At 54.6% G+C, this 26,981-nt stretch overlaps 10 protein-coding genes across 10 annotated transcripts; 6 read left to right on the top strand and 4 right to left on the bottom strand.

Moving 5' to 3' along the window:
• Positions 1-603: 603 nt before the first annotated feature.
• PG994_007307 (uncharacterized protein) lies at positions 604-2,169 on the bottom strand (the record flags this gene model as incomplete). The annotated part of the gene is made up of 1 exon (XM_066858716.1): positions 604-2,169. The coding sequence occupies one exon, from the start codon at positions 2,167-2,169 to the stop codon at positions 604-606; it is 1,566 nt and encodes a 521-aa protein (XP_066715658.1).
• A 754-nt stretch (positions 2,170-2,923) lies between these two features.
• PG994_007306 (putative extragenic suppressor of the bimD6 mutation) lies at positions 2,924-4,620 on the bottom strand (the record flags this gene model as incomplete). Its single annotated transcript, XM_066858715.1, is given in 3 exon segments — positions 2,924-3,031; positions 3,083-4,039; positions 4,051-4,620. The coding sequence occupies 3 exon segments, from the start codon at positions 4,618-4,620 to the stop codon at positions 2,924-2,926; spliced, it is 1,635 nt and encodes a 544-aa protein (XP_066715657.1).
• An 805-nt stretch (positions 4,621-5,425) lies between these two features.
• Positions 5,426-6,000, bottom strand: PG994_007305 (uncharacterized protein; the record flags this gene model as incomplete). Its single annotated transcript, XM_066858714.1, has 3 exons — positions 5,426-5,693; positions 5,806-5,929; positions 5,976-6,000. The coding sequence occupies 3 exons, from the start codon at positions 5,998-6,000 to the stop codon at positions 5,426-5,428; spliced, it is 417 nt and encodes a 138-aa protein (XP_066715656.1).
• A 1,087-nt stretch (positions 6,001-7,087) lies between these two features.
• On the top strand, positions 7,088-7,541 carry PG994_007304 (ubiquitin-like protein; the record flags this gene model as incomplete). The annotated part of the gene is made up of 2 exons (XM_066858713.1): positions 7,088-7,420; positions 7,497-7,541. The coding sequence occupies 2 exons, from the start codon at positions 7,088-7,090 to the stop codon at positions 7,539-7,541; spliced, it is 378 nt and encodes a 125-aa protein (XP_066715655.1).
• Positions 7,542-8,386: 845 nt separating this feature from the next.
• PG994_007303 (uncharacterized protein) lies at positions 8,387-9,292 on the top strand (the record flags this gene model as incomplete). The annotated part of the gene is made up of 1 exon (XM_066858712.1): positions 8,387-9,292. The coding sequence occupies one exon, from the start codon at positions 8,387-8,389 to the stop codon at positions 9,290-9,292; it is 906 nt and encodes a 301-aa protein (XP_066715654.1).
• A 986-nt stretch (positions 9,293-10,278) lies between these two features.
• PG994_007302 (uncharacterized protein) lies at positions 10,279-10,794 on the top strand (the record flags this gene model as incomplete). The annotated part of the gene is made up of 1 exon (XM_066858711.1): positions 10,279-10,794. One exon carries the CDS (start codon positions 10,279-10,281, stop codon positions 10,792-10,794), a length of 516 nt encoding a protein of 171 aa, XP_066715653.1.
• Positions 10,795-10,828: 34 nt separating this feature from the next.
• Positions 10,829-12,035, top strand: PG994_007301 (uncharacterized protein; the record flags this gene model as incomplete). Its single annotated transcript, XM_066858710.1, has 2 exons — positions 10,829-11,695; positions 11,781-12,035. 2 exons carry the CDS (start codon positions 10,829-10,831, stop codon positions 12,033-12,035), a joined length of 1,122 nt encoding a protein of 373 aa, XP_066715652.1.
• Positions 12,036-12,367: 332 nt separating this feature from the next.
• On the bottom strand, positions 12,368-13,470 carry PG994_007300 (Sterigmatocystin 8-O-methyltransferase; the record flags this gene model as incomplete). The annotated part of the gene is made up of 4 exons (XM_066858709.1): positions 12,368-12,612; positions 12,682-12,707; positions 12,745-13,131; positions 13,217-13,470. 4 exons carry the CDS (start codon positions 13,468-13,470, stop codon positions 12,368-12,370), a joined length of 912 nt encoding a protein of 303 aa, XP_066715651.1.
• A 989-nt stretch (positions 13,471-14,459) lies between these two features.
• Positions 14,460-22,750, top strand: PG994_007299 (Prosolanapyrone synthase; the record flags this gene model as incomplete). Its single annotated transcript, XM_066858708.1, has 6 exons — positions 14,460-14,486; positions 14,538-15,007; positions 15,068-15,890; positions 16,034-21,928; positions 21,967-22,152; positions 22,202-22,750. The coding sequence occupies 6 exons, from the start codon at positions 14,460-14,462 to the stop codon at positions 22,748-22,750; spliced, it is 7,950 nt and encodes a 2,649-aa protein (XP_066715650.1).
• A 2,550-nt stretch (positions 22,751-25,300) lies between these two features.
• PG994_007298 (acyltransferase) lies at positions 25,301-26,812 on the top strand (the record flags this gene model as incomplete). Its single annotated transcript, XM_066858707.1, has 3 exons — positions 25,301-25,691; positions 25,769-25,873; positions 25,932-26,812. The coding sequence occupies 3 exons, from the start codon at positions 25,301-25,303 to the stop codon at positions 26,810-26,812; spliced, it is 1,377 nt and encodes a 458-aa protein (XP_066715649.1).
• Between the last annotated feature and the right edge of the window lie 169 nt (positions 26,813-26,981).

Raw genomic sequence — 26,981 nt, 5'->3', positions numbered from 1 at the left:
CCATCGACCTGAGCCACACGCCTGAGTCTTGTATAGACAGAGCCCCGGAGTCATATCGTGCTGAGATGCGTTCCGATTGGGGGATTGATCACGAAAAGCCAAGTTTTTCCGTCTCAAGGAGATAGGATCTGCCTACATTTTCCAGGCGACGTAGTATCGTATATAAGACAACGGGCGATCATTGGACCATTCCTATCTTCCACTCCGTCTCCGCATCGATTGCAATGTATACAACGTAACGTCGCCGAAGTGTTTGGGCGGGGAACATCTGGGTCCAAAGTCCGACGTAATCCCAGCTCAAGTTGGGGAGCGGGGAAGCTCCAATCTCCAATCTCCAATCTCCAACCACCTTGTGCCTAGTATGATCCTCACATCGATGTCGTAGGAAGAAATATGTTCGGGATGAATGTTTCCCAAGACCAGGCAACCATATGTTGGTATGATGTTTTACAAGGTAGGCCATGGCGCCATTAGTTCTAACGTAATCAATGACTATAGCATACCTGGCTACCGACACAATAGCTGGCGCGGAACAGCTGGTGGCGGAATATGATGGCTGCATTTCTAATCCGAATACGACGCGTCGCGAAGCAGCAAAAGGTGCTAGGTAGTCGTACTTAACAATGGCTGTGACACTTTCTCAGACGCAAACACTTCAACCATGTCATTGTCCTGGTCTTGCAAGTCCGCCTCATCCTCTGGTATCCCAGTCCTCTCAAAGTAGGGCCTTGCCAGAAATTGATCATCGTCAGGACGAGTTGAAATGTAACGGACTACCCTCTGAGGCCGCTTTTCTCGGTACAGGTAGGGCATTATGAACGAGGTCGCTCTCGCCGTGGTTATCCGGAGTTCAAGAGGGCTCTCTCTACTGGGTTGAAGCTCCAGAGCACTCTGTTCGAAGCTTCTTATGTTATTGCGCATTTTGGGCGGTCTGTGCGCTTCGTGTCTGTAAGGGCTGACGCGGAAAGTTGCCAGATCTATGGCCATGCCCCATCCTTGTGCGCCCCGATTGGAACACACCTCCCCTATCCGTAGATCTGACAAGATGCTATCATGACGGGCAAGCAACCTGTGTTCGAACTCAGCCAGGCGCAGAAGGGCGAGATTGCGTGGCAATTGTCCAACCAGAGCCCAGCGATCCTGTGAACGGCTGGAATGCGGGCCCACCTGGAGGGATTCCAGGGACGGCAAGCCCGATAAGTCGAGTTGAAGAGGTTGTAAGTAAGCTCCGGAGAGGAGCGGGTGTGGCCGCATGCTCAATGTCAGCTGCCGCAGGCTGTTGTTCGACAGCCGTATGAGTTGATCCCGGGACCGGATGACGGACATCATACGCGCGGTTATCGGGTGTTGCGCGACCTCGTACACTTCTAGGCAGCAGAGTTCCTTTGGCAGCTTCAGCAGAAGATTCAATGAATCAGAGTGGATAACGCTCTGGGTGAACACAAGCGTTTTCAGGTTGGTTTTCCCTTCAAAACGTGATAGCTCTTGGTCTCCTTCTGTGGCCTCCATAACAACGCAAGACATCTCCAGCTTCTCCAGATTGGGCAGAAGGAAAACCGGGCACGATGGTGTTGTATACCAGAATCGATCTTTTGCCCCTGACCAGTGCAGTGTCACTAATGCTATGTCAGTCCACAGTCGTGCTCGGGTTGAAATCCAAAAGGGGCAGGTGAACTGACATGATGTTAGATTCTGCAAGGGGCCATCTTTGCCACTCGGCTCGCTGAGAAGCGATGCCGACTCGAACAGTCTTAGGTAGAGTACCATATCAGCTGGCCAATCCGTCCCCCAGTCGGACGGATTGCCACGGGACCTGGCATTGCAGCGAGGAGATTCGACGGTCAAGGACTTGAGATTGGGGAAAGTCGTGACCGCGTCAGCTGTTGTCACCCCGACTAGATTGTTATCATACCGGACAGTGGAGAAAACCAGATCAAGTCGTCGCACAAACCTGGCCTTTTGAGGTCTTGCCTCGACCAGCTTGCCCAGCGCCTCAAGCGTTTCCCGCTTCTCGAGGCTTAGGTGGGAATACAAGCGTGCCTCGGCGAAGTCGCGAAGTGCGTGGCAGGTCCGAGCAGCCGTTTCTAGAGATGCCCTTTCCTGGACCGCGTCGAAGATTTGCCCCAAGATTTCATTGGGGATGGATAGTAGATTGATGGTATCATGCATCGTGGTGTCTGTCCTCAGCCAGGAAATGAAAGGTCGCAAAACCCTTTTCAGATGCGTAAGATTAAAGATAGAGCAGAATCGATTTCAAATGACATTAAATAATATGGAGGACTCTCATTAGAGATCTTGGGTGTATCGAGCAGATTCCGTATGGTTAGTGTGCATTTTGTTTTGAGGAGCGCGAGGGGTAGGAAAAAGGCATGGACTGATGCCTGTTGGTGGCGTTTTGGGTGTTCGAGTGATCTGACGTGACGGTCCGGCGACCGCCTCGCTAAAAAGTGTACCTGCTACGTATGGGTGACACCTTGACACCCAATCACCGTCAACGGTATATTTTGGCTGGACACTTATGCTCAATTCGAACCACCTTGTAATATCCATTATCTATAATACCACTACACCGGAGTCGCGCAGAAGCTAACACTTGCAATCTTCGCATTGATGATATGACTGAGGTCTAGGAACGCAGCCTGAATAAAAGTTGTGTGGTGTCCAGATATCGTCAATCGTCAGAGCTCTTCTTTATCATCACCAAGGCAATTAAGCACATGGGTCAGGACGCCTGTTCAGTACCAAGTCAGCGGTTATCTCGCACAAGGAGAAAACACAGCGAAAACTCGACCAGAACAGGGCGCTGTGAGTCTTCATCATCCGATCGACCTGGTAACAACTGTCACAATGCATCAGACGGATGAGAAAAAAAGGAGGCGCGGCGGCATGTAAGAAGTGCTTCTATTTGGATCTGTCGCAGCTTCTAATGCTTTTTGCGTGACGTCGACGATACCAGCTTCTTCTTCAGTTGCTTCGGCATCTTCTCCTTGCGCTTCTCTCGCTTCTCTTCTTTGACCGCTTGCTTGTGTTCCTGTCCAATGTTAGCATCCAATGGCGTTGTAGGATCGATTCGGGAACATACCTTCTTCTCGTCCTTGTCGACGAACCTCTTGCCACGAGGTCTGCCTTTGTCAAAGCGACTCTCATCCTCACTATCCAGTACCGCACCGTCTCCTGATTCCTCATCGGAGGTGCCAGTCTCGCCATCCTCTCCTTGGGCGTCTTCGTCTTGTTTCAATAGAACCGCTTGGTCCGCTAGAAGGTTTCTATAGACTAGCTTGTCTCCTTCACCAGAACCGATCTTTTGGGCATCCTTCTCAATATCATACACCTGCTCCAGGGTCTGTGGGATATATTGGTTTCGGAACACCTCATTATCGACCTCCTGTTCTGCCAGAGCTCCCTCATGGTTTCCTGTAACCGGTCGGGTTTCGTACAGTTTCTCTACAGCTTCACTCAGAGCCGGCTCCTCAACAGCGCCTTCAGAGGCGGTGACGAAATCAAAGACAGCTCTATCGGACAAAGTGTCGACACCTTCTCGCCGGAAGAAGTCTCCCGTGTTCTTGATGTCCATTCGTAAGAACTCAAGAGAGCGAGGATGGTCGTGCTCAACACTCTGTGACACATCAATGACATAGAGCTGGCGGTCATTGTAGAGAATGTTGTATTCGCTAAGATCCGCGTGCACCAGCTTACACACCTGGTACATCCGTCGCATGATTCCCAGTAATTGGATGTACAGGGATCTCCACACCTCTTCGGCGTCCTCACTTGAGATAGCAGCATCGCGTAATCTGGGGTAGGCGTAGCCTCTTCGGTCGCCTAGCAGCTCCATGACAAGAACGTGAAGCTTCAGCTGTATGGGCTCCGGGCACTTGATGCCGGCAGCATGTAGACGGCGCAGGTTCCTGAACTCTTTCTCTGCCCATAGCTTGACCATCTTGCGACTGTTACCTTTCTCAGCACCGGACTTGAAGCGGTGTTCGCCTGTGATGTATCGCTCTCGGTCCTTGAAGCTAAGGATGGCGGTCTTGTAGACCTTGATGGCACGTTGCACAGGAGGCCCGTCGAGGTCGGGTATGCGACGGCGCCATAGACATTGGCCTCTTTTCCAGTGCTGATTGCGCCATGTACCTCGCTCACGAAGCCCCTGTTAATCATTTGGAGCAAAATCATTCGAGTTCTTTGATCCAGAACCTGTTCGCTCGTGGCCCGGTCGGCCTTGTCCTTCTCTCTGCTTTGCTCGCCCTTCACGTCGTCAAGCCTAATCTTGGCCGCATGTTTCGATAGCGTAGATATTTGGTCGTCGACATTCGCCATGGTATTGGCTGAAGGTTTCTGTTGGTTGGACTTCGGTAGCGCAGCTCCTCCATCTTGAGCCTGCCGCTGGCGATTGTAGTTCTTGGATGGGTCGGATAGGTCGTCGTCGTAGTCAAAGTCGTCGTCCTCGAAAACATCGTCCAAGCTGTCTTCGTCCTCGTCGTCGTAGTCTGCAGATTCTGCGGGTTGTGAAGCAACGGTTTCCGGAGCCTCTTGGCCTTCTGTGGCGGCATGCGATGGTTCTTGTTCAGGTGTCGCAGACGCCTCCGGAGGAGCAGGTGTGTTCGACCGTTCCGCCATGCTGCCAGAAGACAAATGCCTAGACAATGTTGCGGACAGCGAGAAGTTTTCTATGATAGACCGTCGGTAGTTTTGAAGCATTTTGGCTTCGGCTAGAGGTGGTGACGTCTACTGCGCCTATGTCTACTGTGCCTGCCTGAGTCACCAAAGCTGAAATTATTTTCGCGATTTCTAACCTACAGGACTTTGCAACCCCTCCCCCACCAAAATCGTTATCTTATCTCAATGGGGCGAAATCCCTCCCGCCCCAGCGCTCAGGAGCTTAAAACGACAGGGCTAATAAATCCCCTATTTCGGTTATATTTCCTAATCAAAAGCCAGTGCTTGTGATTTGGGTGATCATCAAGTTGAACATGAGTATGTTATCCATAAGGGGTCGCTCCCGATGATACCCATGTTTTGAAAATAGCGCCGGTCGGCAATAACGCTTCTCTCTCTACGGCCAATCCAATGTGAGGTAGTACCTATGGTTAGTCGGCGAAGCTTGCGAATCGCCCACCACTTGTAATAGCACAGTCGGAGCCTTTTGCGCATTCAATTTACTTATTAGGAGGTTGATGGGCTCGGAAGACATCACATGCATCGTCTTGGATTAGTCAACTCTTGTTCAATGTCGCCGTCCCTAGCTACTGGGCCCGACATTGCTAGGTAGGTATCGATAATTGACTTCCGAGCTGCTACCCTCATACCACCTACCCGAAAAGCAGCACCCTTTCATCCTGAAATGCTATGCCCACCATCCGCTCCTATTACATATCCCACCTTCAAATTCCATAGGGCCACTTCCTACTCTGACGAACCCCTATCATTGGTTCTTGAAATTCGTCGCTTGCGTCGAGGCTTCCGGGCTGGGGTTCTGCTTCTGTCTCGTGAGAAGCAGTATGAAGCCGGTTAGAGGCATAGCCATCACGGCAACACTGGACTCGATACTGGTCCATACCGTGACCCAGGTCAACTCAGGTATGTTCTCGTCGGAAGCATTGAGGTTGTCGCGGATAATAGCGAACAAAATGACGATACAGCCGAGGCGTTCATTTGCAGCATCCGCGTGATTGTTGGCATCGTTGTCACTCCTGATCTACCGATCTAGAGTAACAAGTAGAAGTACGGAAGGCGAGGCCTGTATACGGGGTTGCCAATCACTCCCTTCATATGTAAGTTCTAGTTTGGAGGTTGGAACCCTACCAGAAGCCATCTTGTTCTGCTCCATTCGCTACTCCGAAATCGCCGAAGCCTCGTGATTCTGCGATCTCCAATCCAGGTATGGTGGTGTTCCTAAACTGGCCATCGGTCTGAATTATGAGCTCGTCTTGGCTGTGTTACATGGCTAGCTGCGGAACGTCGGTGCAGAAGACCCTGTTCGAGGGTGTTGTAGACCATGCCTGGAGATGCGTGAGAGCACCCTATCCCGTTCTGTGCTTTTACCACATAGAATCCTCAGTATCAGATTCTCGGCCACCAGATATCCCCATCCAGGCACAAATAACTACAGCAGCTCCTTAGGCTCATATCGGAGGAATCTACAAGAAGCCGAGGTGAAATCATTTTGTATAGCGGCTCCGTGAGTGATTATACGGCGTCCTCGCAGGACCCCTATTAACGGGTATGGGAAGGAAAACAAGAATTTCCTACAGGATGTGAGCAGGAAGTACAATCCGCAAGGCTTATTCTAGAAGAGCGTGCCTAAGGAGTTCAAGTTATGCAAGTAAGAAGATCAATCAGTATTACCTACTTTACGCAGCCACGGAAACACAACTACAATTTCATAATCCCTTTTAATCACAGCTTAGTTATAATATTCTGTCGCATTTTAGGGCAGCTATATTTGTTCTCTTGGAAATTTAGAGAATATCGTGACTTGCTTTATCCAACCAAGTGTCCTTTCTTCATCTATACTAAAAACAACTAATTTCCATTCAGCCGATCAAAATCTTATCTGGATTTTTGAATTATACTTATGTAGTGGCTGTATGCGTAGCAAATGTTTATCTTCATACCTAGTACAAAGAGCTGGGATCATATATCAGAAACTGGAAGGAGCAATCAGGAAACGAGAGCGGGTCAACAGCAGCAAACACGGAGGTACCTATCCTTAAATCCAAACAACTGTTCAAAGTAGGCCTGTTAATTTACCGAGACATACGGTATGCTTCAACAAATTTGGAGTCACCCAAGAGACCATAAGGAACCCACATGTGTTGATGCGTAGTGACAAAATATTCATCTGGTTCTGATACTCACGTATCTCCTAACTAAGACGAACATACCCAGCATATCAGGTGGACCATTCAAATTATTGATTTCAACTTTTGACCTCACATTGTTGTGCCTTCCAACAACCAGCACTTTCACACAAATCCCACCCTACCAAGTGCTGCTTCATCGGCCTTGACTTCAACGCTCTCAAATTCTTCATTCCCAGTCTGCACACACACCAACTTCAACGCTACATCAGAATCTTACCAAAATGGCTGGCGAGCGAGCCGATCACTTCATGGAGCGAATCAAATCAGAGCAGCGCTGCAAAGCTTCCGGCTCTGGTGCAGCTAGTGGAAGTGCGGCTGGCAACGAACAAGACAATGGCACCGACCAAAACAAAAATGAGGACGACAGCATGATCACAATCAGACTGAGAGAGAATTCAAAATTCCAGAAACAGTCGGTCTGGAAGTTCAAGCGGAATGAGACCATGTTGGCACATTTGCACAATTATGCCAACTCCATCCAAGCCAACTTTGACAACTTGCGCTTCGTTACCCATGACGGATCAAGAATCAACCGCACGGATACACCCGAATCGGTATGAGACCACTCCAACCCCATGAACGAGTTATTTGGGAAACACTGTATTTTCTAACTCCAAATTGTGTCTGCAGCTCGAATTGAAGGACGACGAAGTTGTTGACGTGCTCCAATGGTGACGGGTGGCCTGCCATGCCGGAAAACTTCCTGATCTCTGGGTCTGCTCTGCCCGGAACGAATCTGAGAGAAGTTGTGTGAGATGGAAAGGATCACCAAGTCCTTTGGTATTCGCATCCTGAATGCAGGAGGTTTTGCTGGATGCCTTGACTGCGTCACAGAGATGTATTATTGTTACGCTAGGGATCTTCGATCACCTCCTTCGTCACTTCTAGAAGCGAAAATGCTGTCTTGCTATTATGAATGAACCTGATTATGTCGAGCATTTTTACCGAGATTCATTCTAGGACGTGCCTTGTCTTGGTCAGTAAAACCATGTAAAGAGTCGGTGAGGCTATTCCGACACCCCCAACGGCACTGGGCTTTCATGATGTTCCATACAGAGGTCCGTGGTGGGTAAATCTTACATAGTCCTGCTCTGTGGCTAGTAGATCTAGAACACTTCATCCGCAACAAAGGGGACAATGTCATAGGAACAAAGCGAGTGCAACAATGCAGGACACGGCTGTTGTTGCCAAACAATACTAATGTCTATTCTGAGCCCCGAGACAAATTTCTATATAAAGCCTAACCCTTTCGACTCGAAGAAATATTGATAAGCATCACAAAATCATCCTTTACATCGTCATATCTGCAACAGCGCAAAACCCAACAACAATAAGGTAAGGGAGCCCCCCCTGACACAATGGTGTACGACAGGGTGCTGATCGGAAAGAACGGTAGCATTTTAGGAAAAATCAAGTTTAAGAAACCCGAATCCCCCACAATGAGTGAGAGATCCCGAAGCCCAGGTAGTCTTCTGGAGTTTGACTGAAGAGCAACTTATCTTGGTGAGTTTCGGACAGTGATGATTTCGAGTCGTCCTGCTTCGCCTGGAGAGGATTTAGATACTCCAGAAAGAAGCAGCTTGTCAAACGCCATCGCCGACTACCGCGACAGGACACAATCTCGCCGCTCTTCTAGACCGTCGTCATTGTCAGCTACGAGGAGTGAACGTCGATCGGGTCACAGCAGCTCCCATTCGGGCCGCGAAGCCTGCCATCGCCCCCATTTGTTGTTGGAGGACCGGCGCCAGTTCCCGCTCTCACCACCGGGCAACAGCTCCACGATGCGCCGCGCGGTACGCAACCTGCTCAAAGAAGAGCCTCGCGGAAGCCGGCAGTACGCGGAGGAGGAGTCCTACGTGCCCTCGCCCAAGATCACCTTCCTGATCGACAAGCCCAAGCTGACCTGTCAGATCTGCCTAGTGACGACACTGAAGCTCACCTCCCCCGACGACGACGACGCCGACACGCCGCAGCCGGGCGACTTCGACTACGTCGAGTCGGAGGACACGATGCCGGCCATCCTGCCCTGCACCCACGTGGCCTGCACCTCGTGCATGAGTGCGTGGCTCAAGGAGCACGACGGCTGCCCCTTCTGCCGCGAAGTGCACCGGCGGCCCGGGTGCGAGCACCCTGTCCCGTACCGGCCCCTCACCCACGCCACCATCGCGTCCCTGCCCTCGACCCGGCCCGAGGGCGGCAAGATTGCGGCCGCCTGCGACCCTTGTTCTGCTCGCAAACGCGAGCGCCGCGCCCGCGACAAGATGGCCGGGCTCGCGGAGCGCTATGTCCAGGTGAGCAAGGAGGCGGAGCAGCTGCCCGAGAGCGGCGAGGCCCAGGCTGCGTTGAAGAAGGCCAAGAGGGCGTTTGAGCGCTGCAGGCTCGACGTCGGGTACGAGGAGGTCATGACGGAGCATACGGCCTGGTAAGTGCCATCACTTCTTTGCTTATGAATTCTTTCTCCTTCTTGCTATATCATACCTTGGCATTTGCTATCTCGCTATTTGCTTTGTTATCTATCGTAGCCTGCATTCTCTGCTATCGGAGGTCGAGAGTCTCCGGTTGATGAGTTATATCTCTACCACTTTTGGAGTTTTGGGAGTTTTGGGAGAAGCATAGACGGGAGTTGGTTTTTGTTTTTAGTTTGTTTTGCATGGTTAATAGACCGTTGCAGAGGTAAGGATGTACTGAGCAGCGGCTTATGAGCCTGCATTAATGCATAATAATGATTCAAATACTCTTCGGATTTAATATTACTGAACTGTAATTACTTACTTTAGTTCCAATTACAAAAGACTTTACGATCTACCCCTATTTGACACGGGCATCCGAAGGTCAAATAGGGGTAGCTCCTACATATTTTGACTAACCCTTTTTCATCTCGCCCATGACTAGTTTTAAATATCGATAGTAATTGTTAATACGATCATTCCATTAGAACCGCAAAGTACGTCTCACTCGCCGCCACACCATAAGGCTAACTAAAAAGCACAGCTTCTCGTCCATCGTATAGCGGCATTGCCTTGTACTAATAAGCCCCGGATCACCCCATTGTTGATGACTGCATGCCCAGTAGATGCGGATCTCTTGGAATTTTGTCAGCAATGACCAATGTGGTTGACCCCAAGTTGGCAATCATCTACCGAAGGGGGTGATGCGGGGAACAGGGGCGGGTAGATGTGAACCAAGATAGATCTGCCGGCCTCAATTGGAGAATGCATGTCTCGTCTATGCAGCTATGCCAACAATATCGGGAGTACGGATGGACGTTCCCGATGGGCATAGTAGTGCGACCATCCACCCTTTCATAAACAGGCAATCCCCCTTCTCCCTTCGTGCACCAAGTATCCGGCAACCTTTCACCACCTGGCCTCTTCTCGCCGACCCTAAGACCAATACCAGTACCGTAGTAACCATGGCGGTGACGACGCGCATCACCAAGCTCCCGGATACGTCCCTCTGGGAGAACCGGCGCTGCCTGCTCATCTGCATCATCGTGTCGCTGGCCAACATGCAGTACGGCCTGGACTCGGTCATCGTGGGGAGCCTGCAGGCGATGCCGGGCTTCCTGAAGGTGTTCGGGTACGAGGACCCCTCCGCGGTCGCGACGAAAGGGTACGCCATCGGCGGCACGTTCCAGCAGCTCATCGGGTCGCTGTTGACCCTGGGGGCGTTCCTGTCGTCGCTTTGCGCGGGCGCCTTCGCGCACTACTGGGGCCGCCGATCGGCGCTCTGGGCTGCGTGCGCCCTCAATGCTGTCGCTTGCATCATTCAGGTCGCCTCGAGTAACAAGGCCGCTGTCTATGTGGGCCGGTTGGTTTTGGGTGTTGCGAATGGGTTCCTTGTCACGTTTTCCAACATTTACACTGCCGAGGTCGCGCCATTCCAGCTGAGGGCGGTCTTTGTGGCGCTATTTTCCGGCAAGTCATAATCATCCAAAAGTTCAGAAGACCCTGTGTTTGCTAATGGATGGATCTTTTTACCCAGAATGGGTCAACGTGGGGAGTATCATTGGCGCGGCGGTGGCAAATGCCACCAAGGGCAGGTTGGACAAAGGCTCCTACCAGATCCCATTAGGGACCTTGTTCATTGTCCCTGTGTTTCTTACGATCGGCCTGTTCTTTGTGCCAGAGTCGCCGAGATATCTTGTCTACAAGGGAGACCTGAAAGCGGGCAGAGCGTCCCTGGAGGCGCTCAGGGGCAACTCCCTGGAGACAGAGGAGCTGGAGCTCGAGTGGGCGGAGATGGTGGAAGGCATCGAGGAGGAAAAGCGGATCGGACAGACGATTGGGCCATTGGACATGTTCCGGGGCTCGGACCTCCGACGTACGCTCCTCTGCCACGGCATCATCGCGACCCAGGCCGGCTCGGGCTCCTGGTTCATGATCAGCTACGCGACCTACTTCATGATCGTGGCGGGCCTGTCGGTGGACGAGGCCTTCAAGTTCTCCGTCATGAACACGTGCCTGGGCTTCGTCGGCGTGAACCTGGGCATCTACGCGATGCGGCACCTGTGCGGGCGCCGCGCCATCCTCATGTTCGGCGCCGTGGTCCAGGCTCTGGCCATGCTGGGCATGGCCGTAGGGCCCACGACGGCGATGGCGCAGTCGAACCGCGACGCCCTCCGGGGTTCGGTGATCGCTTTTACTGGCCTCTACATGTTCTCATACAATGCCTTTGTCGGTAATGCGTCGTACCCCGCCGCCACCGAGATGGTGAGCACGCGGCTTCGTGCCTGGACTGTTGGGTCGGCCACCTCGTTGGGGTACTTGCTGGCCTGGCTGACGGGTTTCTGCTCGCCTTACTTTATCAACCCCGAGAACTTGAACTGGGTAAGTTATTGTCTTTTGAAGTAATCATTGTACAGTGCGTATGTCACTTGGTGGTTCAATGCTGACAGTGACATCGTGATATCAGGGTGCGAAGTATGCTTACATTTGGGCCGGATCCAATCTGTTCTGTCTCGTCTTCTTCTACCTCTGTGTCCCGGAGACGAAAAACAGGACGTTGGAGGAGATAGACGAGCTCTTCGCCAATCGGATCTCTGTGCGAGACTTCAAGAGGTATGAGACCACAATCCTGGACAAGGCCATGAGGGCCGTCCAGGAGCAGCACAAGTCGGAGGGCGTGGTGACGGAGCATGTGGGCAATGCCACATCGAAAACCGGATGATTGTTGCTATGTATGCATCGAGGTCGTGTGGGGTGTAGTGATCACAAGGTAGTGCATGGGATTGGCTAGCATGTATCTTCACCAGCGCTTTTTTTCAGCTTCCAAATTTGCCAAGATCCCACCTGCATAGCGTGAAGTGTTTATCAAGAATTCCTGTTGGCGACCGACCTCAGAATGGTAATAAGACCATTGATTCTGTGCCTCCATGCTATAATTCTGTGATTGAGTTCATGTGTCCTCACCCGGGACAGATCAATTGTTCGAGATGGAACTCGAGAAGTCCGATCGCGCACTTATCATGAACCTTTGCGCAGCTCTTCCCTCGGCTCGGCCTACTGCAACAGGGCCTCGAACTTGGCCTTGGTGTGCAGCTCGGCGCCAAAGCTGACCATTATGACCATACCGGCCTGGCACATCTCGCGCTCCCAGGATCGCGGGACGGTGCCCGGTTCGGGTAGCACGATGTCGTCGCCAAGGCCCAATTGTGTGTTGGCCTCCTTGAAGCTGATGCGGTCGCGCACGCCGTCCGTCAGAGCTTCTGGCCCTCCTGGACCTCGAATTTCAGGCGGGGGAACAGCTTAAAAGGTGGGTATCGAGATCATCCGCCCGTGCACATTCCAGCAGACAAATAAAAACAAGGCATAACAGAGGTCGTTCTTTCCATCAACTTTCCTTCCAATCGTAAAAGAAAAGTGATCGCCTGCCTCACTGAGCGATGATCATGGCCAGCCACATGGCCACTGCCCACGCCAATGTCCTCGACGCCGCCGTTGCGGTCTGGCCCAGGGGGAGTTGTAATTTCCAACTCTGCGACGCTGTTCTCCACTGTTCGCTGTCATTAGTCACACTGTACACATCATGACTGGCGGTGTAGGCGGTGTAGAGAACGCATAACGCATCTTTCCTGTCAACCAGCCATCGCCAACCAGCCATCGCATTTGCAACCCAGCCAGCTTGCTCGGGATACTTGGCGTAGTACTGGGAAATGGACGCTCTGTGCTTTGCAAAGAAGGGCAAGTGGATGCTTCCATACTTGGCCGGGTGCGCTCGCAGGGCTCCGCTCGTCTCCACGGCCGCCTTGACCATCTCATCGAACCTGATCAGCAATGAAGATGGGCACGATCAGCTGCTCCGCTGTCTGCCCAGTTCCAGTGCTCTGGTATGGATGCCCCCCACAAGACCGCAAGGCACCGTCGACTGCCAGACTGCATCTCTTCATCGAGGGGAGCAAAGGATAAGGCGCCGTGGAGACGAAGCCCGGCCTGCGCTCCGCGAAGAAGTGATAGGTGATCAGGATGCGAATGATGCGTTCAGTTCGATCCTTGCTGGCTTGCTTGGCGAGCTCCTCGAGTGAGGTCTTCCCTTCCACCGGGATGAGCATGAAGAAACCGGAGTCGTGAGCCACTTGGAAGGCGGCGAGCTCGTAACCACGCATATGGTAGTGACGGTAGAAGATCTCGGCCCCTAGACGAGGCGTTGCAGGCCCCCGAGTGTGTCTCTCATACTGCCCTGGCGCTGTCGATACTCTGCTGTGCTCGAGGGAGCAGCGGACTTGGTGGAAAAGGTAGGGTTTGCAGCATTATTGGACTGGAGGCATTTGGTGTAGTCGTGGTCTTCTCCAGGACATCCTCGGCCACGCCAAGGATAGAAGCGTTTTCTTTGGCAGAAGACATATCGGGGAGTGCAGTCGTTTTTTGTTCCACTTCGAGGGGCTCCTGATCTGGCGCTTGACTATCAAGAGAGGGAATGAAATAAGTCAGCCTTACGGCCATCTAACAGCTATATCTATATAGAATTGCCCCTCATAGGAGAGATGCACCATCTGCCCAAGGAGGGTTGGATCGACCTTCAACAGGGTTATTCACGCGGAAATCGGATGTCGCTGGCACCGTTCGCGAGGGATTTGAGAGGTGGGCCGTGATACTGCTGCACTGCGGTGCCACGTTGGTCAAACGTATGTAGGTACTAGTTGTTTGCTACCGCCCCGATTGGTCGGCGATGGGCCTTTGCGGGCCGGCAGATGCGTGTGATTGACCGAAGCATTCAGGGCCCCGGCCGGCAAACCCGCAACTAGACCCGCTCTGGCTAGTCGGCAGGCGAATTGCCGCATAGAGCGCCTAAGGGGTCATGCATCTGGCCCGACTAGTGAGACGACAAATACAGCCATAACCAAGCGTCGCCGGGTTCCAGTCTTAGCAAATATGTGTTGTGGAAACGGTGAAGAGGAAGAGGGGCGAACACGATGGAAAATGGTCAGTGCCCTCGTGATCGCAGCGGTCCGCATTTTCCGTCACCCAGGTATATTATCTATGACTCGGCGTCCTCCATAGCTTGGGAAGCCCCAAGCACCAACACTTTCAACAAGGAAATAGAACCCTCCATCATAGGCGGATATGGAGTCAGCACCGGACCTCGACGGACAACATGAGCCGGTCTCGATTGTCGGAATGGGTAAGCACATACCCAACCCACAATGAGGAGAGACACTGACAGGCCTGACAGGGTGCCGATGGGCCGGTGGTGAGCAGCCCAACTGGGCTATGGGAGCTTTTGAGGAACAACAAGGACGGCTGGCGAGAGTTTGACGAGCCTCGATTCTCCGCGAAGGGATTTCATCATTCGAATCAGGACCGGTCGGGCTCGTTGCGCACGCAGGGCGGCTATCTTGTGGAGGAAGACGCGCGACTGTTCGACAATGCCTTCTTTGGCATCACCGGCCGCGAGGTGGAAACCATGGACCCGTCGCAGCGGAAGCTGCTGGAAGTCGTCTATGAAGCGTTCGAGAACGGCGGAGAGACATGGGAAAGCATATCAAATTCCCGCACCGGTGTCTACATCGGTAACTCTTCCCTGGACCACATCCTGATCCAAGCCCGCGATTGGGAGAACCCAAAGCCGTACGCCGCGACTGGAGCAGATATCAGCGCTCTGGCCAATCGTATCAGTTACATATTCAACCTAATTGGACCAAGGTAAGTGCTCCGATATGGCAGCGCTCTTCAGAGGCGTCAACTACTAACCAAAGTCAACAGTCTGGCCACGTGTTCATCATCGATGTACGCTCTCCATATGGCTGTTAGTGCCATTCGAAACGATGATTGCGATGGAGCGATAGTTGCCGCGGCCAACTGGATCAGCGACCCCAGCATGCAGTTTGTGCTGGAAAGGCTTGGCGCACTGTCACCGACGTCTCGATGTCATACCTTCGACGCCTCTGCCGACGGATACGCCCGCGGCGAAGGGTATGCTGCTCTCTACTTAAAGAAGTCGTCCATCGCAGTCCTAGAGCAGCTCCCGATTCGAGCGATGATACGAGGCACCGCCATCAATGCCAATGGACGGACCGGAGGCATCACACGTCCAAGTACGGCAGGCCAGGAAGATGTTATTCGGAAGGCCTATGAGAATGCGGGGAGCCTCCCCTTCTCCGACACCGCCTACTTTGAGTGTCACGGAACTGGCACCCAAGCGGACGACCCCATCGAGGTCGAGGCGATCGGCAATGTCTTCGCTTCCTCTAGGTCGAATTCTCGCAAGGATCGCCTCTTGATTGGCTCCGTCAAGCCAAATCTAGGCCATACTGAAGGTGCGAGCGCCATCGCCTCTATCATGAAGGTGGTGCTGTCGCTCGAGGCAGGGGAAGTGCCGCCAACCTTCGGGGTGAAGAATCTGAATACGCACATCGACTTCGCGAAAGCCAGAGTGGAAGTCGTCAAAGACGGTACCATAAAATGGCCTGAGGGCAAGCTTCGTCGAGCGAGCATCAACTCTTTTGGGTTCGGAGGTGCTAACGGGCACTGTGTCATTGACCACGTCAACGTGGTGCTGCCTGGATATGCCAAACCAGGCATTCTGGTAAGTCCTTCTGCCAATGACAGCGCAACCAACGGTGCAGCTGCAGCCAATAGCAACATGAAGGCTCGCCAATCCCATGACCAGCCGAGGAGTGACTCAATGCCAGGGGTGACTCGACTGGTCATCCCATTGGTCGCTCCAAGTCCATTGGATCCAAGTCCATTGGCGCGGCAGCCAATAGCCGCGCCAACAAAGAAAAGCGCAAGTCGAGGGCTCTCTCTACCGGCCCTAAGAGGAGTGGTTCAATGGATTGGGTCACTTCTAAGCTTGGCTCGATGTTCCATAACTCCAATGGCACCCGTATCAACGGAGCGTCTCCCAACGGACCGTTTACTCATGGAGCGTCTTCCAATGGAACATCTCTCACCCTGAACGGTCTTATTCCGTCAACCACAGGTCCTGGTCGGCGTGGGTCTGGGCCGCAAAAAACAATGAAGGCCGATGCGACCACTCGCCAGCTAGTCCTGCTGCCCTTCTCAGCTCACAATGCGTCGTCACTCAAGCTGAACATCGACGCCCTGTCCGCCACTAGCAGCCGATGGCCGATGGCTGATATTGCCTATACCCTAGCATGCAAGCGCTCGCGACAGCAGCAGCGGACATTCCGCATCGTGGACGTAGACGACGTCGCGACGGGCCTTGCGCTCGAGCAGCGCAACTTTACCAGCCCCGTACACACCAGCAGCCTCGCGTACGTCTTCACTGATGAGGGCGCACAGTGGCACTCTATGGGCTTCGAGCTGTTTGAATACGCCGCGTTTCGGACGACGATAACCTACCTGGACCAGGTCTTGGATGCTCATCCCAGCCGGCCTGTATGGAGGATCGCGACGGTCCTCGCCGGGCAATTCGAGCCCGATTTGGTTCAGTCACCGTCGGTGTCGCAAGTAGTCTGCACGGCTATCCAGATCGCCCTCGTGGACCTTTTGGCCACCTGGGGCGTCAGGCCCGCAGCTGTCGTTGGCCATTCCGCGGGCGAGATGGCCGCGGCCTATGCGTCGGGACGGATCACCGCCGCTGAGGCCATCATCGCCGCCTACTTCCGTGGGCAAGTCGTCTCAAAGAACCAGAAGAAGGGCGCCATGCTGGCCGTGGGCCTGGGAGCTGAAAAAATCACCCCCTACCTGGAAGGATGGGAAGATCAGGTCCAGTCCGCGGCCCTCAACTCGCCGGGCAACGTCACCCTCTCCGGCGACGAGGAGGCCATCACAGCCGTTTCCACCAGGCTGTCACAGGACGGCGTATTCAATCGCGTTCTGCCTACTGGCGGGAACGCTTACCATTCCCGCCATATGAAGGTTCTCGGGAATGACTACAGCGCCATGCTTCTCGACGGTATCGATCACATTCGGAAGCACGGATTCCTCAACCCCGCGAAGCGTTGCCGCCCTGTTCCGTGGGTCTCGTCCGTCACACCGCACAAAGCCATGGCGAGCGACGGCCTGATCACAGCCGCGTACTGGAGAGCCAACCTAGAGTCGCCTGTCCGGTTCACCGAGGCCGTAACGAACATGTTGAACCTATCCCTATCCGGCGGGAAGATTGATGCACTGGTCGAGATTGGGCCCCACCCTGCTCTCAGGGGCCCGCTGGAGCAGATAATGAATAGCGTAGGCAAGCCGGTGCCCTATATCTCGACGCTGAAGAGAAACGCAAACGGCGTCGAGTCGATGCTCCAGCTTGCCGGGAGTCTGTTTGGCTTCAATGCAGAGATCGACATGGCGGCGGTAAATGCAACCGACGAAGCGCCTGGGTTCCTCTCTCATGGATGCACTGCCGTCGACCTCCCGAAATACCAATTTACGTACGGGCCCGTCGGCTACTATGAGTGCCGGGCCAGTAAGGAGTTCAGATTGCGAAAGGTGCTCCGACATGACCTACTTGGATCGCAACTGCCCGGCGCCAGCAAGTTGCAACCACAATGGCGCAATGTCCTTCGCATCAAAGATGTCCCTTGGCTGAGTGACCATCGCTTGATTCCAGACACCGTATTCCCAGCTGCTGGTTTCATTGCTATGGCAATCGAAGCTGCCACCAGAGTCTACCAAGAAGTGCCCGACGCACTTCAGGTCACAGGTTTCTCTCTTCGGAAGCTAGATATCTCAACTGCAATGAGATTCCCGAAAGACGACGCCGGCGTCGAAGTCATGTTCAGCATGAGCCAGACCGAGATGGGCACCGCGAGCTCGCCTGCCTGGGTCAGCTTCGCCGTCAGCTCGGTCAGCGGCTACTCAAGCGAGTGGACCGAACATTGCACCGGCATGATTAAGGTCGAGGTAGCCGAGCCAGAAGCGATCGAAGCCATAAGCACCGAAATGGATGCCCGATACCCCGAAGCCCGGGCCTGGTACGACAAGTTCGCTGAGGTTGGCATCGGCTACGGTCCGATGTTCCAGCCCCTATCTGACATCCGCGCCGACCCCAACAGGGGACTCGCCAAGGCAAACGTAAAATTGAACACGACCGAAGGCATCATGCAAGGCGAGTCGAAGTACCTGATCCACCCTGCCGCGCTCGACGGCGCCTTCCAGCTGGGCCTCATTGCGTGCTATGGGGGCCAGGTGGAGGAGGCGAACACCGCATTCGTTCCGGTGCACATTTCCCAGATGTACGTTAACGCTGGGCTCGGCCGTAACTCCGCTGTGGCCGTGGCCCAGGGCAAGATCCAGGGTCTCCGCGGCGCCTACATCGACCTGCAGCTGATGGATCAGGGCGGTCGAGTGGCGCTGCAAGTGGAAAGGCTTCGCTGCCTCAGCCTCAAGAAGTCCAAGAAGTCAGCGAAGGAAATCGAGGCGAAGAGAGCCTTCAGCAGCCCTTTCACTCGAGTAGCGTGGAAGCCGGATATCCGTCTAATGAACAACCGCCAGATACGCCAGCTGTTTCCCCCTCCGGCAGAGAACAAGGAGGGGGGCGCCGTGCTGGAGACCGTTGACATGGTCTGCTGCCTGGTCGTCATGGACATCTACGAGAGGTTCGTGCGCGACGGCGACGGGCCTCAGCCCAAGGGGGAGCTGCGCCATTGGCTCGACTGGGTCAGGAAGTGCGGCGAAGAAGACCAGCGGCCCAACATGGTTCATGTCAGGCAGCTGTCCTTCGATGAGCGCCGGCACCTACTCGAAAAGCTGCGCGAGCACGCAAGCGACACGCCTGAGGTCGAGGCCGCTACGCGTCTGCAGAAGAACATCGGCGATATTCTCACCCACCACAACGCGGGCGTTGACGTTCTCGTCCCTGGTGGCCTCCTGACGGCGCTCTACGAGGTTGGCCACGTTCACTGCGGCACATTGCCTCAACTGGCGAACGTGATGGACTCCCTCGGCCATGCCAACCCCAGCATGCGCATTCTGGAGGTCGGAGCGGGCACGGGATCGGCCACGCGTGTCGCGGTGAGTGCTTTGACCGGCGCGAACAGCATCAAGCGCTACAGCAACTACACCTTCACCGACAGCTCGGCTGACTACCTCACATCGGCGATGGAGTCCATGTCCGCCTACCGCGACGTGACCTACGCCGTCCTGGACATCGAGCAGGACCCGCTCGCCAACGGGTTCAAGCCCGTGTACGACGTCGTCCTGGCCTGCGAGACCATCCACACCACCGCGAGCATGGAGAGGACACTGACCAACTGCCGCCGGCTCCTGAAGCCCGGCGGCAAGCTGGTGCTCGTCGAAAGCACCCGCGTGCGCGTTTTGCACACGCTGCTCTACGGCACACTCCCGGGCTACTGGCTCGGCGCCGCCGACGGCCGCACCGAAGGCCCCTTCATGAACCAGGAGACCTGGGATGCGTTCCTGCGCAAGGCGGGATTCTCGGGAACGGAACTGGTCTTGGATGACTACGAACACCCAGCCAACTCCACTTCAGTCATCGTTTCTACAAATCTTTTAGGCAGTGTCGACGACGGTGTAAGGAGTGCAAACCTGAGACCCGGTATTAACGAGGCCGTCAGTCCAATCACCCCGTCCAACAATGGTGTGGTGCATCTCCTCCTTGGCACCGACGGCGAGCAGCCACCGCTGTTCAAGACTGTTGTTGGCGAATTCGAACATCGTGGAGTCGCAACTAAGATGATCCTCCTGGAAGATGCGCTGGAGACTGTGCCGGCAGGTGCACGTGTCGTGGCTTTCCTGAGCACTAGAGACAATCTCCTACTTGCGGATGAGCAGCGCCTCAAAGCGTTTCAGTACCTCGCCAAGACGGTGGACAGCATGGTCTGGCTGACCTCGAGCGGCGTCGTCAAAGGCCGCAATGCGGTTGCTGGCTTCATGGTCGGACTTATGAGAACCATCGCCACAGAGAACCCCGCGAGCCGATTCATGTCGATTGACATAGATGCCGAGAACTTCGAAATCACGGACGGTGATGTGGAGGAGCGATTCGATCTCGTCCGATGTATCGTGGATCAAGAGATTGCCCTCTACGGCGAAGTGTCATCCTCAGGAGGCGGAGAAGAGGCCAAGGATCGCGAGCTGACATGGCAGGACGGATGCATGTGGGTGAGTCGTGTTGTGCCCGATGCAGGCCTCGGTCCCTACGCCGAGTCGAACAAGACACCGTCGAGCTCAGGATACGATATGATTTCCCTCGGTAAGCTGGGGCCAGTACGGGCGGCATTCGAGACCCCGGGGATCCTGACCTCGATGTACTACCGAGCCTACACGGATATGCTGCGGCCAATCCCCGCGGATCACATCGAGGTGAGAGTCCGAGCTGTTGGACTGAACTGGAAAGACCTAGGCCTCTCCTCCGGGCGGTTCGACGCGGACGGCAACAACCTCTCCTCGGAATACGCTGGAACAGTAACCCGAGTCGGAGCTGAGGTGGACAGCGTAGCAGTGGGCGACCGCGTCTACGGTATAGGCAGGGGTCACTTCGGAAACTACACATGCGTCCCTGCGGCGTTTGCGCAGAAGCTCCGGCCGACTGACAAGTCCGTGGAGATGGCGACGATGCCACTCGTCTTTGCGACAGCCGTATACGCCTTCCAATATGTGGCCCGTATCAGAAAGGGTATGAAGGTGCTTATTCAATCAGCGACTGGGGGTTTGGGACTTGCGGCAATCCAGGTCGCCCAATCCAAGGGAGCCGACATCTATGCTACTGTCAGCGGTGATGAGAAGATCAAGTTCTTGGTCGACACTGTTGGTCTCCCAGCCGATCACATCTTCTCCTCTCGCGACCCCAAGGCTCTGGTGCGTGCTGCCAAAACCTGTGGCAGCAAGGGCGGCTTCGATGTCATTCTAAGCACCTCCGTCGGTGGTGACACCTTGCACCATTCACTGAAAGCTCTGGCCCCCATGGGCCATCTGGTTGACGTCGGGCGCCTGGACGTGCTTGAGTCCAAGGATTTGGGTCTGGAGCTGTTCCAGAAGAACGCCAACTTCTCGTCGTTCGACCTCAACCTCGTGCTTGACAATGACCCGGAGCTTGGCGGCGAGCTCATGGAGGCGGTCAACGATCTGTACCAGGTCGGCTTCATCACGCCCATCCGGCCCATTACCGTCTCGGACATTGCCGACCTGGACAAGACGCTCGTGGGGTTCGCGAAGGGTCTGCATATCGGAAAGCTGGTCGTGTCCTTCCAGAACCCCAAGTCCCAGATCAAGGTGGTGAGAGAGCCGAAACCAGTGAACTTCAAGCCCGACTCTCGATTTGTCGTCACCGGAGGACTGGGAGGGCTTGGCCGGGGTATCATTCGATGGATGGTCGACCGCGGCGCCCGCGATTTCTTGGTCCTCTCGAGACGGGGAGTTGCCACGCCAGCAGCACATATGCTGGTGAGAGACTTGGAGGCGCGCGGAGTTGTTATTGACTCTGTCGAGTGCGATGTCAGCAATCGGGATGATGTTATGGAGGCCATTTCGGAATCCTCGGGTCAGCCAATCAGGGGTGTCGTGCACGCGGCCATGTCGCTGTCGAATCTGTCGTTCGATAAGCTCACAATCGACCAGTGGCAGGACGGCTTTGCCGCCAAGGCGCTGGGAACTCTGAACCTGCACGAAGCTACCTCCTCGCTGCCTTTGGACTTCTTCGTCATGGTGACGTCGACCGAGTCGATCTGGGCACCCCTACCCAGGCGGCCTATGTTGCCGCCAACAACTTCCAGGATTACTTCGCGCGCTACCGCCGGAACCTGGGGCTGCCCGCCTCAACCGTGTCTTACGGCCAGGTGGCCGACGTTGGGTCCGACTTCCGCAAAGGGTCCGTCGGGACTGACGACATGTACGTCCGCAACAAGGCCATGACCATTTCGGAACACCAGGTGTTGGCCCAGCTAGGGCCGGCTTTCCCTCTACTCGGTCCCGTACAAGACTGTCGCCTCCAACTGGATCGGCAAGCAGAAAGATCCGCTCTCGGCTGCGAATCTATATACCTGCATGGATCCCGCTGCGTTGGCGGCTATAGCAGCAGGATCACCAAACAACAGCGCACCCCGATGGTACAGCGACGGGCGCGTATCGATGGTCATGCGTGCGATGCAGGATGCGCAGCGCGCCGCCAGCATCTCGGAACTGGCGCAGAACGGTAACAGCAGAGCGAGCAAGTCTGCGGTCGCACATCTACGAGAGAAGTTTGACCGCGCCATCGCTGCGGGGCCGGAGAACCGAGCCAGGACGGTCGAGCTCGTCGTGGACGGCATCGTCAAGGCGGTCGCCGACATGCTCCTCATCGACGAGTCGCGCGTGAACCCCGACAAGAGTGCCGCCGACCACGGCGTGGACAGCCTCGTCGCCGCGGAGCTGCGGAACTGGTTCGTCCAGGCGTTGAGCGCCAACTTGCCGATGCAGCGTCTTCTCGACTCAAGCTCGAGCATTCGGATACTGGCGGAGGACATCGTCGACAAGGCATTGAAGGGTTGAGTTGAGATGATGGGAGATAACAGAATGATACCATTTATATATTTGGCCGGTATGGCCTATCCAAAATTGGAGAAGACAAAGTTGTCACATAAAGGCTCCCCTCTTACGACCGTCATGTTACCCTGCATACCCATTTTTATCTGCTGCTCTGCGTCAAAGTTGTGTTCCCACGGTAGATGCCACCAAAACTTCCTAGCCGGCTTTCCATTCCTGATGTCTTCTTGGGGTATTCAGTCCTTTGTCGCAGCATCCTCTCTTGCCTTGCTGGGGGCGATGGAGTAGCCGCCGGAGTGGGCGCAGTAGGCGTGTCGGCGCCTGGAGTAGTCACGGCATAGAGCGGACCAGCCCGGCCCCCAGGACGATTGATGGGTGGGAGGGGTTGTTTTCGGCCCAGGACCAGTCAGGCGGGATGCTGGGCCAGCTAGGAGGAGGGGGCAGGGAGTCGGTGTAGGTGCCTCCGTACCTTCAGGGTGCTGGGTATGGTGCGGCGGCGGTGGAGCCGGCGAACAGGGACAAACCTGGCTTGGTAGTTATAGAAAATGCAAATACGACAGCTACGGGAGTTTTATATCTACACATGTTTTTCTTCGCTGCCGTAATATGATCATATCTTCTCGATTCATTCATTGTGCTTGTTGTCAGCCCTTGATATCAAGACTAACATGAGGTAAGTAAATTAGAAACAACATCTTCATCCCTAGAACGTGGCCTATCTATGAATATAGCCACGTGAACCAATGATGGGTTTTCTATACCCAGAGTTGCCAAGTCGATTGAGCAGATGGTAACAGGCTCGGTATGTGCAATATATTTCGGGAAGTCATGTATTTAGAGATTCATCATAGCCGATTCGCGGCAAGTTCAATTCCGCGCAGTCAGGTCGACGATGCCGAGTAACACCAACTCCCGCCAACTCAACTGCCGAATGCTCCACGCGTCGACCATGTAACGGTCATCTATCATATTAGGCAATAAACTCGACACACTATAAGAAAGCTTTGCCACAAACTCGTCGTACCAGTAGGATGATCCGGGGCTACTTTCGTGCGTTGAGGCTAATTCAAGATACACCGAGGTCCCTGCAGCCTGCAATCAAGGCGATGCATATTTTAATTACATCCTCATGAGCATCGAAACTTGCCCAAGGCACCTTCATGCCAAACCTCTATCCGGCGTGATTTGTATACTTGGTGGTCCGAATACCTTGGCCACCCTAGACTTGGTCTTATCTCAGACACACCCCTTTGAAGATATTGGCTCTTGCGCAACCCCTTAATATCCATCCCTCGTTAGTTAATAGGAGACTGCGTGTTGGCCAGGGCATGGTGACCATGCTTAGGGGCCCCATTGTAGGTAGCAAGGTTGGAACCTGGATCATATTACCAAATAGTAGAATCCAGCTGTGGGTATTCTGCAGTATACATAGGATCGTAAATCCGAGAGCGGGAAATCAAATAACATCCTCCAGTAGTTGTCCTTCTGGATATAAGCTTTGTGGGTAAGGGTAATGGTTCTCTGATATGTGATAGTATACAAGTGGCACGGATTGCGGCACGGACGGTCGATATAGTCTGTGTACTCCGAACTGAAAGATCATGTTGAATAGACACAGTGGAAGTATACAGAGTCGCATGTCCCTGCATATGCACTCCTACAATGTATCAGATTTGAAACGAACTCCGGGGTACTCAGACTGCGTCTGGGGTAGAGGTAATTGGCAGCTTGGCGCTGACGCCAACATTATTCTCCAGAATTATGGGGGCTTCTATCAACTTCACCAGCACTTCACTTACATACAGTACGTAGACCCCAAGGGCAAAGGCCTTTCGGTGTTCCTTTTTTCTCACCCTCTTCTTCTCCTTCCTTAACACCGATGACAGTGTCTTCTTAGGTAATTGTGTCGAATTGAGGAGACACCAATGCCAGCAGCAGTCCTGATCGGCATTTCCACTTTCCCAGCTTACCACGTTTGATTTACACTTTCATAGTAGTATGCTAGTCATGCACCGGCGGACCTTTTCCTCTTGTGCTTTGGATTCGACCTTTTGGGACAGAAAGTGGGTTGAAATCCCACGGTATCCTTGCTTGACATCCCGGGTAGGCAGGGAATAGAGACCCATAATCACCCTATCAACAAGGATCTGAGCACGGGTCGGCTTGTCAACGGTCACAAGCGGCGTGATAATCAACTGCCACTAGCTGCGTGGTTCCAGGGAGATGGGCCGCTTCTGCTGTCTGGACCGCTCATGTTGTGCGCCCAGGCGCCGTAATCGCGCCCCAATAGCCCCCGTTACAGTTCCCCCGACGCTTCGCTTGCTTTGGGGAGGTTGCTCCGACGTGGTCCTTCCTAGTATGTAAGTCGAACGGTCACTAAAATGGAAGATCCTGGCCTTGGACTCCTCTTCTTCGTATCCACCTGCCGTACGATGTTGAGGCTGGCCACAAGTATAAATCAGAGCATGTCAATATTTCACGGCAAATATTGCAGGCCCCGTCTGTCCTCTTCCAATCACACCTTTACCACTACAAGTAGGCAATCAAACATCGACAATGGTGCAACCCGAGGTTATAGCGCTTCGTCCCACGGGCTGGGAGACGGACCCTGATGAGGAACGATACAAGGTCTCTATTATCGACCTCATTCCCGTTTGCACGTACAACCATTACCTCCTCTTCTACCGGCTTGAGGATCAGACCAAAGAACATGCCATCACCGTATTGAGGGCCGGCCTCGAGAAGACCTTGTCACAGGCGCGCCACCTGGCTGGGACCATTGAGCCAGATCACGAGGGAGGCCACTCGTTCGTCAAGAGGAAAGAGTCGACGGTGAAGTTGGTTACCATGAGATATGACGCCGAGGGTGACAAATGGCCATCTATGGACGACATTGAAAATGCTCATTTTGCTCAGCACGCACTGGGTGATGATTTGGGCAAATGGGGTGAGCTTGGTCAAGGCACTTACCCAGTCAACATTGACATCCTGTACATGATGCAATTGCTGATCACTCTTGAACAGGTATCCCTGAAATGACTTGGGGCGAGCGGCCGGAGGCCGAACTCGTCAACAACCCCACTACGGCCGGGTTCCAAATCAACTTGGTCCGTGGCGGCATGGTGTTCAGTATGCAAAGCCATCACTATGCCAGCGATGTGATGGGTTGAGCAATTTCACCCGCCAGCTGGCCGACAACTGCGCGGCCATTTCCCGGGGCACCCGTTCCCTGCCTGGGATCCTGCCTGCATCGACGCGAGCCGCTTCTACAAGCACCTGCCCGAAGAGCAGATGGTCGAAGGGCCGCCCATGCCGTTGCGCCAACCCGGCCACGTCGAGCAGCAAGCGGTGCTTTTCCACCTGCCGCAGAGCAAGGCGGCGGAGATCAAGCGGCTCGCCTCGCCGACCGACCCTAACGCGCACTGGATCTCCACCTACGACGCCATGTGCGCCTTCATGTGGCGCGCCCTCAGCCGGGTCCGCGCCCCCCTCTTCAAGCCGGACCTGGCCCGCCCCCTGTGGTGGGGCTGCGCCGTCAACATGCGGCCGCGCCTGCACCGCCCGCCCGTGCCGAAGCGCATGATGCACAACTGCCTCGTCGGCTGCTTCTCCGACGCGCTGCCCGGGGTCGCGCTCCCGACGGCCGGCGACGTCGTCTCGAACGAGGTGCCGCTGTCGCGGCTCGCGGGCTGCATCCGCGCCATGAACGCGGCCTGCACCGAGGACTACCTCTACGGTCTGCTCGACCTCATCGCGCCCGTGCGCGACAAGCGCAACATCAGCCTGCGCATCGACGAGAAGCCGCCGATGAGCATCTTCGTGACGGACCACCGGCCCGGCGACATCAGCGGCTTCGATTTCGGCTTCGGCAAGCCGCTGACCTACCGCCACATGTGGGGCGACCTGCTCACGGCCGGGCTGATTCTCATCTACGCGCCCGTCCAGTCCGGCAAGGCCGGCGCCGACGAGGGCTGCATGTTCACCGTCACGATGGAGAAGGAGCTGGTGCCGGTGCTGTGCGCGGACCCGGAGTGGAGTCGGTACTTTGAGTACAGGGGCGTGGATTGAGAAGAGATGGAAGATGAGAGATGATTTTGGTGTTGATACTGGGAGCTTACGAATATACCCCAAACCCGTATTACAGGAATGCTAGAAGTGGTAATGAGAAAAGGCTACTTGATAAAAGATGAGACGATCTATTTCAGCGTGACGTCATTCGTCAGCACTTATGCGGGTG

This window comes from Apiospora phragmitis, assembly GCF_038363925.1.
Source record: "Apiospora phragmitis strain CBS 135458 chromosome Unknown utg000007l:1.0-2108841.0:1.0-2111359.0, whole genome shotgun sequence".
NCBI classification, from domain to species: Eukaryota; Fungi; Ascomycota; class Sordariomycetes; order Amphisphaeriales; family Apiosporaceae; genus Apiospora; species Apiospora phragmitis.
This window is presented reverse-complemented; position numbering and strand designations above follow the sequence as displayed.